At 49.0% G+C, this 17467-nt stretch overlaps 1 protein-coding gene across 2 annotated transcripts in view; it reads right to left on the reverse strand.

Moving 5' to 3' along the window:
- The window catches only part of ETV6 (ETS variant transcription factor 6), a 287175-nt gene extending 270781 nt beyond the window's left edge, over nt 1-16394 (reverse strand). Inside the window, exon 1 of one of the 2 annotated variants that reach the window (XM_069585674.1) lies at nt 15892-16394. In XM_069585674.1, the coding sequence (XP_069441775.1) occupies nt 15892-15924 (33 nt within the window). In that variant the 5' untranslated portion in view covers nt 15925-16394. The remainder of the gene's footprint in view (nt 1-15891) is intronic. The other variant, XM_069585673.1, reaches the window with a different exon arrangement.
- Nucleotides 16395-17467: the final 1073 nt, after the last annotated feature.

Here is a 17467-nt window from a genome sequence, read left to right on the forward strand (position 1 = left end):
TACACATACATACATGTATAACCAGATCACCTTGCTATACACCTGAAACCACAATACTGTAAATCAACTATGAAAGAAAGTGAAAGTGTTAGTTGCTCAGTCGTGTCTGACTCTTTGTGACCCCATGGACTATAGCCCGCTAAGCTCCTCTGTTCATGGGATTCTCCAGGCAAGAATACTGGAGTAGGTAGCTATTCCCTTCTGCAGGAGATCTTCCAACAAAGGGATCAAACCTGGATCTCCTGCACTGTAGGCAGATTCTTTATTTTCTGAGCCACCAGGGACCTTGATTTTAAAAATTATCTTTTCAGTTCATTCCTCACTGAAAATACACACACACACACCCTACCAACATATAAGCACCACAGGCAAACTGTTTCATAGCTGCAATATGTACACATTACCTTTTCAGACCAGACCAGGGTGATGCTCTCAGAAACAGCTTGTTAACAACCCCTTGCATTGCTGTTTAACAATCCGTTTATAGCCCATCAGAAAGCCAGCCCTCCAAGGAGAAGTATTTTATATCTACATATAAGATTTCTTTGTCACAAGGCTGGGATTCATGCAATCTTTCACTCTATAAACTGGAAAACAGATTATGCCATAATTTCTGGGACATATGACCCTATGCGCATGCAATACACACATATATACAGAGTCACAAGAAGAAGCCCCTGGAATGAAAGCAGAATGACATCCAAGAAGGCACAACCCACCCCATACAGTCCTGACTAGGATTAAAAGTAGTGCAGAAAGGCTTGGTGTCAGCTACCCTTGCACTGTTCCCACTAGAACACGCTGATTCTAACCTCCAATACTGGTTTTCAAGCTTGAGCCTTCAGTAACGTTACAGAGAAACCTTTCCCTGACTCAAAGGAGCTATGCTGCAGGCTTTGGACAGTGCAGCAATAGTTCAGTGCACTTCAGTTATGAGGCCATTAATGTACACAAGATGCAAGCAAAGAGTGAACCTGAAATTGTGACTTTTCCCCCAAAGTCGAACATGTGTGCCCTGGGACACTCGGACCAGTTGAGAGATTACCTTTCTGGCAAACAGCATAACAAAAACCCTTGATATGCCAAGTACCATCAACTGCCTAGGAGCAGCCAGCTGAACCCACACTTGCCTCACCGTGCCTGGGAAAGTGTGTGGTCAAAACTTGCCCAATCTTGTCAACACAGCCCCACATGGGATCCCAGTAGGATGAAGAAAAGAGGTAAACTTAGGGTTTACAAGACCCTGAGAAGAATCACAGATACCACTCTAGGGGCCAGAGCTGTGAAGTGGATTTTTTCTAATAATCCACTTGGTATGTAATCTGGCAGTCCACAAATATGTGCATTGGGTAAAAGGAGATTTGCCCAAACTAGAGTCAGCAGTTTGCCCAAACCAGACTCACCCTAAAACAGACCCAAATAAGAAACAGGAGGTGTTGTGAACTCATTTCTCACCTGTAACCCAGATGAAATTAACTAGGAGGCCAGACGACTATACTCACATTCTCCCACACCCATCCCCTACGCCGTAAACCTTTAAAGACCACAGTTGAAGTGGAAACGTACCCAGAACCATTTTTCCCTTAAACCGGACTGTTCAACACCATGGCTAACCACAAAAGCACATGCAGGCATTCCCCCTACCTTACAGAAGCTCCATTTGGCCATTTTTACCAAGGTTTTCGAGACAGACGAATTCTCAGAAGAGCCAGCTCAAGTTAAGAGTGACTGGTGCCCGGGGGCCCACCTCTTCCCTCTGCTGGAATAACATGGCCTTTCGGTGGGGTTTGCGTGGCTTTCTTCCTTTTTTCCTTCTTACATTTTTAAGTCTTTTCCCTCTGAGGCCTCGTACCACCCATCTCCAAGCAAGGCCCGCAGCCCTGTACCCAGAAAGGAGAAATAAATTTCCTGCCATCGATGTCAGTGGTTCTTGTGAATTTTTCTAGGATAGGGAACTTAGAAGAGCCAAGGTGCCAGGGAGGGTGGGGGCACACAGACGGTGTACTAATAGGTGCCCTACTTGAGATGTAACCCAACGCCCATCTCCCTCCCATCTGGCTCAAAGTTAAAGATCCCCTTGCAGCATGCTGAAAAAGATTAGAGGATCATCACTCCAGTCTTTCTGGGCTCGCCAGCATTCCCCCTGAATTCCGTCGTGTTCAAAAACTGTGTCTGACCCGCAGGGGACTCCTGCCACCGAGCAGCACGCCTTCACCGCTCACACAGCCTGGCCAGGTGCACAGAACCTCGGAGATGTGAGAGAGCAGCATGCCAGCTTCAGAGGGCGAGCCTTTGTTTCCTGGTTCTCAGGGCAAAGATTCTTTGCCTTCCCAACAAGTATGGTCTCTCCTTCCACCTTAGCCTAAAGCATTCAAGTTAGCAGACCCAAGGAAGGACCAGGGGGATATGAAAGTGAAAGCTGCTCAGTCATGTCCGATTCTTTGCAACCCTCATGGACTGTACAGTCCATGGAACTCTCCAGGCCAGAATACTGGAGTGGGTAGCCTTTCCCTTCTCCAGGGGATCTTCCGAACCCAGGGATCGAACCCCGGTCTCCCACATTGTAGGCGGATTCTTTACCAGCTGAGCCACAAGGGAAGCCCTGGACAGAGTCAAATACGAAGCTGGCAGGAATCTGAGCTGCGGGAATCTGAGCTGTTGTCAGCTAAATCAGGTCATTCAGGTCTCCACATCCAGGAGAAGAGGGAACTCACCCAGACAGGGGCCCTTTGTCACTCAGAGCCCCAAATGACGGCTCTCCCACCCAGTTCACCGAGGCTCACAGACAGGTTAGATTAAGAGGCATGAAGGGAGAGTGACCCTGAAGGGATGTCCCTGCCCATCACTGGCCATGACTATCAAGACTGTTAGGAGAGCCACTGTCTCCAAGCAGAACACCAGGCAAGTGAACTCCTGACCTGGATTTTTTAAACCTCCCAGATCGTAAGTCAAGAGGAGGATACAGTAACTATAAAATGCACCCGGGATCCCTTCACATGCCCACTTCTCAAAACCAGATGTACCCACTCTGGGGCAGGAAGCTGGACACGAGCGCACATGCAGAGGCCCAAAGAAAAGAGAACTCACTTCTGTCCCTGGGGGTGCCCGGCCAGTGATCACAAGCCTGCACACGAGAAGACAGAGCAGGACCAGATGGCTGAGTCAGGAGACGCTACCCTGTGGTTTGCTCTGGCAGGAGGCCGATGTGATGTTCAAGGATAGTGTCTGGGAAAGATATACGGTCCAGAACAATGAAGGAAGTAACGTGGAAAAAAAAATGTTGCCTTTCCTTGCGCAAACTCCCCAAAGAAGCCCAGAAAGGTGCTCAGGAAATGCTCTCTCCTCTTTCATCAAGACTCAGGTACAGCTCCTCTTGCCCACACCTGTGGTAGATCTAGTTCTCCAAGTACTAATTATTAGGCTATTAGGAGCCTTTGGATGATACTGGTCCCAAGTTTACTGGCCTGGAATCTTTAAGAGGGACCCCAGGGATGCCTGTTCTTGCCACACTAGAGTCTGGCAGGCACCTGCAAGGCCACCGCTGCACACCTAGACCCACACGGGTGACTTCAGAGGCTGACAAGCCTCTTGGGGGGTTGACTGTTAACTTACAATGCAGATTTCTATCTGTAGCCCATTTCTTTCCAGAAACACCTGAGAGTCAGTATCTTCGACTGTTGCTTCCTCGCAAAGAGGGGATGTGACAGAATCGGGGATTACTGACCTCATGATACGGAAAAGTCTTCAGAAAGATAAAGTCACCAGGTCCCGTCATAATCCACTGGAGTCCACAAGACAGCTGAGCAGAAAATCACCAACTCGCTTGTGTTTTCCAGGGCAGGGGCAGAGGAACCGGGTCTCTCTCCAGACCTAAGCTCTGGCCTCAACAGCTTAAAAGTGCCTACACCTGCTTCCAGGCGTCAACACAGGAGGCCTCGAACATTCTCTACACTATTCCTCCAAAAGGGCCCTTTTGGGACTTCCCTGGTGGTCCAGTGATTAAGACTCCACTCTCCCTAAAGCAGGGGACCCAGATTTGATCTCTGGTCAGGGAACTAGATCCCACATGCCGCAACTAAGACCTGGAGCAGCCAAATACATTTTTTTCGAGGGTAGGGGGGGCGCGGTGGGGGGAGCTTTTGCAGGCTCCAGTCATCTTCTCACTTAACATGGATATACAGCAGAAAACTCAGGAGCTCACTCTAAGTCCACAGCAAAAGGAATCACAGCTACTGATAACAAATACTTCAACCTCCCTGCATGCATGCTAAGTCACATCGGTCATGTCTGACTCTTTGCGACTTCATGGACTGTAGCCTGCCAGGCTCCTCTGTTCATGGGATTCTCCAGGCAAGAATACTGGAGTGGGTAGCCATTTCCTTCAGGGGATCTTCCCGACCCAGGGATCAAACCCACATCTCTTACATCTCCTGTACTGGCAAGAACTTTCTTTACCACTAGCACCACATGGGAAGCCTCCCAACCCCCAGCCTCCCTTAACCTCTATAACAAATCAAGGTTCCCTGATGCCCGAAAGTTACAAATTTAGCTTCTTCAAATTCTCCCGTTTAAACCTCCAAGAAGAACCATCTACTCCAGACTCTTGGAACCAGAAAATTCACCATCTACTGCAAACAGTGTCTGCTCTGTGGTCAGACAGCCACGGGGCTGCCTGCCACACAAAAGCAGACTGAAGAATGGATGCTCCCTCCGGAGTCTCGTCCCGGTTGCAAATAATAAGAAACCGTATGAACGAGCAGATCCTTTAATAGGTTTGAATACTTGAGGGCTGAGTAATAATGCCCATCAGAGGCACTGCACAGTATTTGCAGGCTTCGGGTTTTTTCCTTTCATCTCTGGAAACTTATTCAGAACCATGCGAGCTATTCCCTCACAATTTTAAGATGCAAGCGGCATCTGTTTCGACCATGTAATTGCAGTTGGCTCGTCTCTTCTGTTGTTGAGGCTTGTATTCAACGAGAGTCAAAAATCGGAGCTTTGCTGAGCGCTGACTGAGTAACCCCGAGCCTGGGAGAAGCTCAAAGGGACGGTGACAAGAGCCCCGGCTGGGAGTCAGCCAGCCTGAGAGGCCTGGAGGTTCAGGCAGGGCCAAGAACCAGCCATGGGAGCGCTAGCAATACCAGGATGTCTCTGGCCTCTGTTTTCCCAACGATGTAATGTTGGGAAAATTACAGGACTAGAAAATCTCTCACCCCTTCTAGATTCCTCTGATGGGAGGATATACAAAGGGAGAGAATAACTACATTTTGCTTTGCTTTGAACAATGTTAAGGCACTGCCAACAGCCTTCAAAGACAGGGCTGTTTTTCGTTTGTTTGTTTAGTTTTAAGATTTGAGTTGGTCCATTTTATTGAATTTGTTATACTACCGCTTCTGTTTTATGTTTTGGTTTTTTGGCCCCACGGCACGTGGGATCTTAGCTCCCCAACCAGGGATCGAACCCACAACCCCCTGCATTAGAAGATGAAGTCTTAAGCACTGGACAGCCAGGGAAGTCCTGTGATAAGATATTTTTATTACCACTTCAGATGACTTACCAGGTTCAAGCTTAAGATGAACAAGTTAGGGGATAGGAGGGAGGTTCAGGAGGGAGGGAAGTTCAAGACGGAGGGGATATATGTATACAAATAGCCGACTCCATTGTACAGCAGAAACCAACACAACATTGTAAATCTAATAAAAAAATTTTTTTTATGAATACGTTTAAGAAGCAAGATTCACACTCAGGTCTATCTACTCCAGGGTCTGTCCTTCCCCTAGAAGCCCTTCATGGTACAGCAATGACTGGTTCCCTCTTCTCAAGAACTTACAATCCCCTTAAGGGAAATCAGCATTACAGATAAGAACCAATGAACAGCTATCAGGCAGAATAAAAGGCAAATCAAACTCTGAAAGAGCGGTGATTACGATGACAGTGCTCACATCCCTATGCACTGGCACCCATAGCACTCACACCAGCGGGACCACATGACCTTTGAGGGTCATTCAGGAAATCAGATCGTTTTCCGTGTGTCTGGCTCCCACATACAAAGGGAAAACACCTCTGGCGAACACACACAGTCTGCTGAGCATGCAGATTTATTGGGTAGCTCTTTCCTGTCCTCACTGGAGAGGAAAGTAATTTTTTCGTTAAGTCACTGGTCCAGATAACTGAAGTGTGGCCTTTGAGAAAGGTAACGTTATTTCTATGTCAGCCCTGTTCACTGGCTAGCTTTCCAAAATGCACGACACTATTTCCTCACTTCCTAAACCTCCTAAAGACGGTCTTTAACACGGAGGTCATAATGATCATTAATACCATCAGTCATTGTGTAGTGCCAGACAAACCGGTTTCGCTCTCTAGACAGGAGTCCCCACGACAAAGCTGTGCTGAGTTATTGTCTGCTTTTTGTCAACTTTCCTGGTGTCAGTGGGACATGGCCCTGGGATCATGAACACCTGATTCTGACTCTGGCTCAGCTACGAAGAGCAATGTGATCTCAGGCAGGTTATTTTTTTTTTTTTCATTTTTTTAACATTGGGGTATAGTTGCTTTACAGTGTTGTGTTAGTTTCTGCCATGCACGGAAGTGAATCAGCCGTAGGTATACATATATCGCTTCCTCTTGGACCTCCCTCCCACCCCACTCCAGTCCCCTCCGCCCCGCTGGTCACCACAGAGCACTGAGCTGAGCTCCCTGCGCTACATAGCAGGTTCCCACTACTGCTGCTGCTGCTGCTAAGTCGCTTCAGTCGTGTCCGACTCTGTGCGACCCCATAGACGGCAGCCCACCAGGCTCCCCCGTCCCTGGGATTCTCCAGGCAAGAACACTGGAGTGAGTTGCCATTTCCTTCTCCAATGCATGAAAGTGAAAAGTGAAAGTGAAGTCGCTCAGTCGTGTCCGACTCTTAGTGACCCCATGGACTGCAGCCCACCAGGCTCCTCCGTCCATGGGATTTTCCAGGCAAGAGTACTGGAGTGGGGTGCCATTGCCTTCCCCAAGGTTCCCACTAGCTCTCTCTTTTATACATGGTAATGTATATATGTCAATCCCAACCTCCCTATTCATCCCCCACCATGTTCATACTGGTTCTCTACGGCTGCACCTCCATTCCTGCCCTGCAAATAGATTCATCTGTATCAGCTTTTAAGATTTCACATACACACGTTACTATACAATATTTGTTTTCCTCTTTCTGACTTACTTCACTCTGTATGACAGACTCTAGGTCCATCCACGTCACTACAGATGACCCAATTTTGTTCCTTTTTATGGCTGAGTAATAGTCCATTGTAAATATGTACACATCGCTACCCATTTCAGGCAGACTACTGAAATGCTACAAGAAATGGCAACCCACTCCCACGTTCTTGCCTGAAAAATCCCATGGAGCCTGGAGGCTACAGTTCACGGGGTCACAGAGTCAGACACGACTGAGCGCACACACACACCTAAATGCTGCAGGATTCAGTTTCCTCCTCTGTTTCACGAGAACTGGGACTTAGACTTTCTTAATCCCTCAACTCCCTCCACACCATACTCTGTCTGCTTCCTTCCCTACATCTGCTCTGAAGACAGGCTTCGTTAAAGCTGCTCAAATCCAGAAATGCATCACGTCAGAAGGCCCACAGCCTCTCTCCAGGAAATCAGAACAAGGGCAGTGGTGTCAGGTTATCAGGAGAGAGGAAAACAAAAATGACGATTCCTTTGGTGGGAGCGGGGGGAGAAAGCGGGGAATGCCTGAAGCGACATCAGACAGATTCCAAGAAATCAACACAGTATCTTTAGATGAGCGAAAAGGATGGGTTTTTAAAATTTTTTAATTGGAGGATAATTGCTTTACAATATTGTACTGGTTTCTGCCACACATCAGCATGAATCAGCCATGGGCATACATATGACCCCTCCCTCTTGAACCTCCCACCTTATCCCACCCCGCTAGGTTGTCACAGAGCACAGGTCTGAGCTCCCTGCGTTGTACAGCAAACTAAGAGGGAAGGTCTGTATAAGATACTGCATTCATGAACTGTGTAAAAATTTTTTAAATGGAAAAAATAAAAAGCAGTGGAAGGAGAGCCTGAGCAAGGTGTGACCAAGGTGTCTGGCTCCCGTGGCCCCAGCCTATGACCCACCTGACCACGTGATGATGCCATAAGGAGTCACTAGGGAAAGTTGGGGGCTTCCCAGACGACGCTAAAGAACCTGCCTGTCAATGCAGGAGACTTAAGAGACGTGGGTTTGATCCCTGGGTTAGGAAGATCCCCTAGAGGAGGGCAAGGCAACCCACTCCAGTTTTCTTGCCTGGAGAATCCCATGGACAGAGGAGCCTGGCGGGCTACGGTCCATGGGGTCACAAAGAGTCAAACACGACTGAAGCGACTTAGCACACACAGACAGGGGAAAGTAGAAAGGGGAAAGGTTTCTAAGAAAAACATGAAAAGGGCCCAAATGAACCCACCCAAATACAAAGTATCACAAGACAACATCAAGGACTGGCGTAGAAACAGGACACCTGGACATCCATTCCAGGGAGGGTGCTGTGTGCAAAGTGACCATCTGGCTGCCTTGCCCCCAGAGGGCTGGTTAGGAGCGACCCACCCAAGCAGGAGGAGACAGAGAGGGAGGAGGCGTCCCTGCCAGCTCTATTCCTGACTCTCAGCTTGGCCTGCGGGAAGCGCCACCATCACCCCATCGCTCTCAGCTTTCTAACTTTCTTCAAAAAGAAGGCTGGCCTTGAGAGTCAGAAGGGAAGGTAGATGCTGGCCTGAGCTTCTCCACGCACAGCCTGGGAGATGGCAGGCCAACACATCACTTAACTGCTGCAGGCTCCTCCTCTGTAAAATAGGGAGAAAACCTGCCTCCCAGAGGGAGTCACGAAGCACAAATGAGACAATGCACATAAAATGCTTAGTCTGAGGACTGGCACACAGCAGGATCCAATAAGTGATGGTAGTAGTGATGGAGGACGAGGAGAAGAAATGCAGGACGGATGATCACCAGAGCAGCACTCAAACCCCTTTAATTACCTAGACTTATACCACTGAAACATACACATTACCACACATAAAATAGATAGCCAGTGGGAGTTTGATGTATGAAGCACCTAAAGCTCAAGATGACCTGGAGGGATGGGGTGGTGAGGGAGGTGGGAAAGAGGGGTTCAGGAGGGAGGGGACATATATATGCCTATGCATCCAATGTACGGCAAAAACCATTATAAACAACCGGTTATAACATTGTAATTATCCTCCAATTAAAATTTTCAAAAAGAAAGTGAAAAGTGATAGTGTTAGTTGCTTAGTCATGTCTGACTCTTTGCGACCCCGTGGACTGTAGCCCGCCAGGCTCCTCTGTCCATGAAATTCTCCAGGTAAGAAAACTAGAGTGGGTTGCCATGCCCTTCTCCAGGGGATCTTCCCAACCCAGGGATCGAACCTGGGTCTCCTGTACTGCAGGTGGATTCTCTATTCTCTGAGCCGCCAGAGAAGCCCATCGAGACTTTAGAAAGCTCCCAAAATGCAGGTGTTCCACAGTTTAGTTCACAGACCTGAGTGAGCAGTCTGTGCTTCTAGGGGTTCATACCTAACACACACAGACTAATGCCTCGTCGCCCTTTCCACCCATACTCCCCAAATTCCAGATCATTAGACCAGGGGTCCCCAACCTCCAGGATCTAATGCCTGATGATCTGTGCTGGAGCTGATGTAACAATAATAAAGTCCACAGTAAATGTAATGTGCCTCAATCATCCCCAAACCACAAACCACCCACCACCACCACGTGCCCATCCCCCATCTGCGGAAAAGTGTCTTCCATGAAACTGGTCCTTGGTGCCAAAAAGACTAGAGACACTGCCTCAAACAGAGACCAGGCTGAACTGTACACTTTCACTAAGAAGAAAAGACTGATCAAGTAAGTTAGCAGAGCAAATACCACATTGGTGGTACCATTTCGATGCAGAAGGCACAGTCTTGAGCACACAGCAGCCCTCATTTCTAATCAGAAGACGGTGTGGACACACGTTATTTCTGCCTGTTCATGGAGGTGCAGACTGAAACGCCCCCAGAAAGCCACATTTATTAGGCTGGTTTCTGTATGTTCAGAAATTAGTCTTTCTCTCCCCAAATACTAGGTTTGGCAGCGAATGGTCCTTATGCCGGATCCCTCCTGGGGCGTGGGAACCCCGCGTCAACTTATACTCATTCTATTCAATAAATCCACAGAGAGCTTGGTTTCTTACACACATCTCATAACAAATATGGCAGTGAGGGCCTCTGCCAGGAAATCAACACCAGTGCTTTTCCTAAAGTAGCACTCACGAAGACAAAATACATTGTTTGTACACCCCATGCCCCAAGGGGCTTTGTTTGACACTCATTCGCTCTGCTTGGAGTGCCACACCAAAGAGCAGCTTTTCAATATCCATAACAGGGCACACAGGCTCTTGATGCTGGTCCCAAACACACCCCCCCGCTCCCACCTGCCTCAGCGTGAGTAAACGCAGGTCAACTTGGCTGCACAGAATCTGTTCTAGTGCTAGCTTCCTTAGGAAATTCTAGAAACTGGGCTGTTTTTTCCCTCGACTTACCTATGCTTAAGAGGTAAGCTATTTCTCTAGGACTAGCTGCCATGTTTTCAGCTGATGCTGTTTGAAACGCAGAGCCTCAGTATGTATAAATTAAGGTGTATGTTTGAGCCTAAGGTTCCCCTCCAGGATTTCTCAGAAAAAGGCCCAGCAAAGAGGCCCAGAGCCCTCAACCCAAAACACAAGTACCAGCTCCTCACATACTATAAACAAAAAAAGTACCACTGCACCCCATCATTGGGGATATATCCAAAACTCAGAGCGGAATCCCAAGAGTCATTTATACTCCCATGTTTATCGCAGCCTCATTCACAACAGCCGTGAGATGGAAGTAACACAGATGTCCTTCAACAGATAAATGGATTAAAGAAAATATGGCATATACATAAAATGGAATGCTGTGTGTGGCAGCCACTCTGAGTGACAGTCATGTTCAACTCTGTGACCCCATGGACTGTAGCCTGCCAGGCTCCTGTCCATGGAATTAATTCTCCAGGCAAGAATACTGAAGTGGGTTGCCATGCCATCTCCAAGAAATCTCCAAGGGTTTGGTCAGGAATCGAACCTAGGTCTCCCACATTGCAGGCAGATTCTTTACCACTTGAGCTCCCAAGGAAGCCAAAATGGAATGCAAAGCAGCCCTGAAAAAAAGGAAACCCTGTCCCATGCTACAACATGGACAAGCCTCCCGGCCATTCTGCTAAGTGAAATACAGTACAATTCTACTCATATGAACTATTTAAAGGAGACAAAAATCACAGAAACAGAAAATAGGAAGGTGGTGACTGAGGGCTGGGAGGAGGGGAGAGGGGAAACTAGTGTTGAGTGGGTATAGAGTTTCAGTGTTGCAAGACAGAAAAGTTCTAGAGATCAGTTGCACAACAATGGGAAGAGACTTAACATGACTGAACTGCACCCTCAACAATGGTTTAGAGGGAAACTCAATGTTACATGCTTTTCACCATAATACAGAGAAAAGTTATTGCGGTAGATGGTGGTGCAAAGACAAGCCCATCGAGCCCCTCTTCCTTCATCCCCCACTCCTACTCCTTCCTCTTCTCACATCTAACAATATACCCTCTCGACCCAGGGCTCCCCCACACACCGCCTTACTTGGCACAGACCTCCATGCCCTCATACCAGCTGGCTTGTGATTAAAATGGACCAAGTTAGGAAGTGCCAGAGAGCACACAGCCTATTGTATCGAATTTCTTTGGCCTTTTATAGGGACGAACCCGTGAACCCAGCCAGTATGGGGCAGGGGCTCGAAAACCAAGAGGCCTGCATTGCTCTGCCTCGGACACATACCAGCTGAAGCAAACCATTTAGCTGTGTGGACCTCTTTGCCATAAAAGACGCTGGCCCAGGTGATCTTTACAGCCTCCCAGCTCCGAGTTTCTAATTAATTAAATTGCTAAAGAACCCAGAGAGAACTTTAGAAGTCTCCTCAGTTGGACCTTCTCCAGTGATTCCTCAAGCCCCTTTATCTTTTACTCAACTCCATGTTTTGCTTATTTTTAGACACAAAAGCAGTTTTTGAAAATGTCACCAAAATAAGAAAAATTATAAGGTCAAAATTCTACTGATAATAATTTTTGGACCGACACCCTATGGAGTGCCCCAGGCCTCCCTGAGTCAACAGAGTGACCCCACAACCACTTCATGCCAGCTTGCGGATGCAGCGTTCAGTCAGTCCAGGCACACAGGACAGAGAGAAGGGGCCCTGACCGCCTTCCATGCCTCACTGCAAGTCAGCCAACGTGACCGACACATACATCTAAGCCAGATGCCAAGGTGGGCACAAGACACAAAGAGCTAATCACCACTCAGCCCAAGGAGCTCAGGGTCCAGAGGGGAGTCTCCCAGAGAGTAAGAAAATAGAGAATTCATTCCACTAAGAAAGCCAACCCATACAGAGGGCAGAGAAAGGGAGGGGACCAGGGAAGTTATCTGCCTGTTTTCTATCGTATTCTGGAAGCCCTCCTCGAATGGGCTGGGTCTGCTGGGTCATAAGTGTGATCCACCACAACTTGGCTGAACTTAGAACTCAACAGGTGACTTGAAGGTGAAGGCTGATGATGGAAAAGAGCCTCTTCCTTCCTCCCATGCCTAGCAGTCAGCCACATGATCCCCTGATTAAAAAAAACAGTTGACTTTTTATATAGTTAGTCCTTACATTTAAACAACCCCAGGGACTGCCCTGGTGGTCCAGTGGTTAAGACTCCACACTCCCAATGCAGGGGGCATGCGTTCCATCCTTGGTGGGGAAATAAAATCCCTTATGCCACACAGAAAGACCAAAAAAAAAGCCAAACAAACAAAAGCCCCCAAATGGTCGGGAATGGAAGCATTTAATCTCTCATGATGAAAGTGCCCAGTACAGACACACAGAGGGGCACAGTCCTAGTCTGGGTGACCTTGGGCTGGTCCACCTGTCTTCTGCTGATAACTTCCCTAGGGTGCCGGGAAGATGCTTATAAAGTGCAAAAGAAACATGAGAGCCAATATCAGGCACTCATCAGCAACCACCACCAAGCAAGCGATACATATAAAGGTGTCACTGAGTGACTGATTCAGAAACTTTCACCCTGGAAATTCCACCGAAATCATACACTACTCTTTTTCTAGCAGAACTGACACTGCTCAGAAGTAAACAGAGTACTTCCCCCTGTGGCTGCCTCTGGTCGGGCTCCTCTGTGCTCCATCACACCAGCTGCTGAGGAATTTACTTGCCTGCTGACCAGCTGCTCGTAGAGGATACAAGCCAGGGAGAAAGATTTCAGGAGCAGACAGGAGAGGTGAGGGAAAACTCTCCACAGAGAGCTTTCCATGCCACATGTCCTCAGGACATCAGAGCCATGAGCTCATCCTTTAAAGCTCCTGACACTCATTCTCTACTCCACAGAAAACTTTATTGTTTACTGGACTCTAGGAAAAAAAAAAAATCGCTGTACTAGTGGGTTCCCGGCAAACATTTTTTATCCTGCAGTCATTGCACCACATCCCAGGGACTCAGGGAAACACCGCACACAATCACCAGAACATTTTCAGACGAGCTAGAATAATCCCAGTCCTTGATCTCCAGAGTTTCTTACTGGAACATTGCAAACTAAACAAACGCCATGAGAAAATGCACTTCCCGTGCGTTTAAACATATGCACAGTCCAAGTAAGCAGTTGCAGACCGGTTCCATAAAGGACAATCCAAATTAAAAGTGATACTTTCACTACTAGGGAAGACCACTGGATCTGTTCTAATTACGGAGAAATACAGAAGTCAACAAAAGAGGCTTTCGAAAAGAATGGAGAGGGTAAACGATAAGATAGAAAATGATAACACAAACCGTGGCTGCAATTTTTAGGTCACAGTTAAGGGACTGTGCCGTCTGGGTTTGGGATTGGTTCCCTCTGTGCATGTAAGAAAGGAGTTGCTGTAGTCGTCCACTGAGGTACCATGAGATGAACCCCTCATTGGTATTTCTGCCTGCAGCCCCGAGCCTCTCAGAACAGCGGGCTTACGCAGTCTTTTTAGAAGAGCTAGCAAGCCACAAAACAGCTTGCTTTTCGTTGTCTCCACTCCAAAATCACTCTCCCATAGTTGTTCAAGGTCTCCTGAGGTCAGATTTATTGTCGTTGAGCTAAATACAATTTACAGATTTAATATCCTATTATTTAGTTACCTTTGTGTTATGAAGTATCAGATAGATTAGGCATACCCAAGGATTATCCTGAACTCATAGAATCGAATTTATTCAGCAAAAGAAATTGGTTTTAAAGTATCAACCTACCTAAATTCTTTACTCTGACACCCTCTCCACCGGAGACATAGTGCTATCCCCAGATATCTACACAGAAACCTGAAAGTTCCACTAAGCGCTTTTTGTGCGAGGCAAAAACGATCCCAACCCACCTTTTCAGTTCACATTAACCCTAATTCAAACCCCCTGAGAAATTGCGCCTGATAAGAAATACTAACACCTAAGTATAATTATGAAACCCTAATGAGTAAATATGAGAAAATGCTGAGTTTTCCTCTAAACAGATCCTATGTAAATGCCATTTAAAACAGAAGAGACGTTTCCCAAAATGCCCCATGGATGAAGGAAACTGGTTATTTGTTCATTGTCTCTGCAGGGTCCCCTCAATGAACATATTAAATGGGCCAAGCCACAAACAAAACTTCAGCAGCTTCAGCTTCTCACTGGAGAAGGCTTTTCCATCTGAGCACTGATGGAACAGTGAAATGAAAGTGCACACGGAACGCAGGGAAGGGAAAATTAATTGGGGGAGATGGACAGATCAGTGTGCCTCCTCACGGTGGCAAACTTTACAACAACTTTTTAGAAGCAACAAACCGCAGCACCACTAGCCTTTACAGACATACAGACATGTACATAAATGCTCACACACACCACTACTTGGAAGATAAGTACTGTGTTTGCAAACATCCTCCACCATCCTGCATTTACCAGACTGCAAACCTTGGCCAGAGACTGGGAGATTTCTACTCTTAGCTACCCTCTCTGCACTGTCAAAGTGGGAAGGTCATTCTGCCTGGTCACTTCAATCATTCTCCCTGCATGACAAGAGTTTTCTACTTTTGGATTGCTCAACGTTCAGATGCCTACGAGAGTAAAATAACCATTCAGCAACTTTATTCACCTTGGTTTAAAAAAAAAAAAAGAAGAAAGAAAGAAAAGAAAGAAATTCATTGTGCAATGCCCAGGAAAAGCTGACAGCACTACTGTCTCTCCGACAAGCGCCTGCAATTACAATGGGGCGGCGGGGGGGTGGGGGGGGGAGAGACTGTCTGACCAGACTCGCGGAACCCTTAAAAAAAAGATTCCAACCCCAATGGAGCCGGAGAGCTTTTTTTTTTTTTTTCTAAGGAGACCACCCCTCGGGAACAAAAGTTACATTTCGATCACATGTTGGGAGTAGGAGTAGGGAGCAGGCTTTTTTTTTTTTTTTAAGCGCACTAATTACCGGGGTGTTTTGCAGACCTGAGGACCACTCGGGTTCCTCCTGACCGACTGTGACCGGCATTTCCTTGTCAAAAAGCAAAGGAGGTGGGGTGGGGGCGCAGGAGCCGACACGGGGCTCGGCGGGAGCGGGGAAGCAGCAAGGTTACACTAGAGGGTACGCCGCCGCCGAGAGCTGCATCTCCTTCCCCGGCGCCCCAAATAATTTCCTGCGAACAGAGCGACTGCAACAGCCCCCTCGGATCGGAGGAGCCCGGCACGATCAGCCGGGCCGGTGCAGCTCAAGGCTTTCCACCCCGGAGAGGGAGGGGGAGAAGATCTTTACCTTAATGCTACACTGAGCAGGAGTCTCAGACATGTCTCACAGCGAGAGAGATCAGGAAGTTCTCAGTTTTTTTTCCACTTTCCTTTCCTCTCCCCAACCCAGAAACGCTCCACGGCCAGCCGGACGCGGTCATTTAAGAAGTTTCTTGCAGCATCTCTCCCGGCGGCCGCCCCGGGGGGCCGCGAGCGCGCGGGGCGGGGCGGGGCGGGCCCGGCGCCGGCCGAGTCGCCGCGCGCGGGGTGGCGGGGGCGTGGGAGCGGGCGGCGCGGCGGCGGGGTCTGCAGGTCGCGGCGCGGCGACCCGGGGCGCTAGCCCGGCCGGCCTGCCCCGCTCTCTCCTCCCACCCGGGCCGGCGCCCCCGCCCCCCGCCCTCCCGCCGCTCTCCCTCGCCCTCCCTCTCTCTCTCTCGAATGTTTTCCTTCCTGGAAGAGAGAAACTGAAAGGCAGAACTGAGAAAGCTCTTTGCTCATTGATCTTGAGAGTTTCAGTGCAGAAACTGACGTGAATTCCCAGCACTGAGCTCTGCCTCTTAAAGGAGCCACCAGGAAATAAAAGCTCGGGTTACAGCCCGGCATCGGGAAATAAAAGCCGCGCGGGGGAGGGTGGGGGGGGGAGAGGCGGCGCGGCGGCCGGGGGGCGGGGGACCGTGCGCTAGGCCCCCGGGGCCCTGGCGCGGGGCTGCTAAGCTCCGCCGGGCCGCTGCCGGGCTCGCGCCTCGGGGCCCCAGAACCCTCCGGACAGGATCAACGAGGCGTTGATCCCCTCCCCTAGTTCCGTCTCTTAGATACACTGAAAGGCACAGGGCTTTTTTTTTTTTTTTTAATTTTTCCTCCGTCCCCCCTCCCGCCACCCCGAGCCGAGCGCGGACGCAATGAAAATAATTATATAGGAAGGGACATTCCGGTAAGGACGCGGAACCCGAAGGAGGAAATAAAACAATAGCCTTTGTTCTGCTTCTCGACCGCGGCCTCTTTAAGAGAATCCACCAGGAAATGGGAGATCGGGTTACAGCCCGCACCGGGGAAAAGGGGCGAGCGGGCGAGCGGCGGAGCGCGACGCCGCCGGAGACAAAGCGGGGCTGCTGCCCGCAGATGCCCGCCCGGCCGCGGGGGGACTTCCCCGCCGAGGTGGGCGCCCCGAAAACGCTAGGTGCGCGCGCGCGCACCCGCCGGGCCGGGGATGCGGGCGCTGCCGGGCCGAGCACGCGTCCTGGAGAAGGGAAGGCGGCTGGGCAGTTATCAAAGGCGGTTGAGTTCCTTTTCCTGACCACCACCACCCCCAGCCACCCTTCCTCCCTGTTTCGAAATCTGCTGTCCTTTTAAAGCAATAGCGGCCGCTACCAACCGACAAAGGGGACTCGAGTACAAAGTTGACAGGACGGGTTCCTGGAGATAATAGCCCTCCCCGGACCGCTTCTCAGAAGCCGTCACTGACAGATGGGACGACCCCCAGGATCCTGCCGGGAGGGTGGGAAGAATATTTGGCTGGGAAAACAATTGAGGTTAAAGCCGGTGGGGCTGAAGGTTCTATCCTTGAGTACGTGTTGTCTGATCACTCTATTATTTTTATTGTTGTT

Source organism: Ovis canadensis, chromosome 3, assembly GCF_042477335.2.
Source record: "Ovis canadensis isolate MfBH-ARS-UI-01 breed Bighorn chromosome 3, ARS-UI_OviCan_v2, whole genome shotgun sequence".
In the NCBI taxonomy this organism is placed as follows: Eukaryota; Metazoa; Chordata; class Mammalia; order Artiodactyla; family Bovidae; genus Ovis; species Ovis canadensis.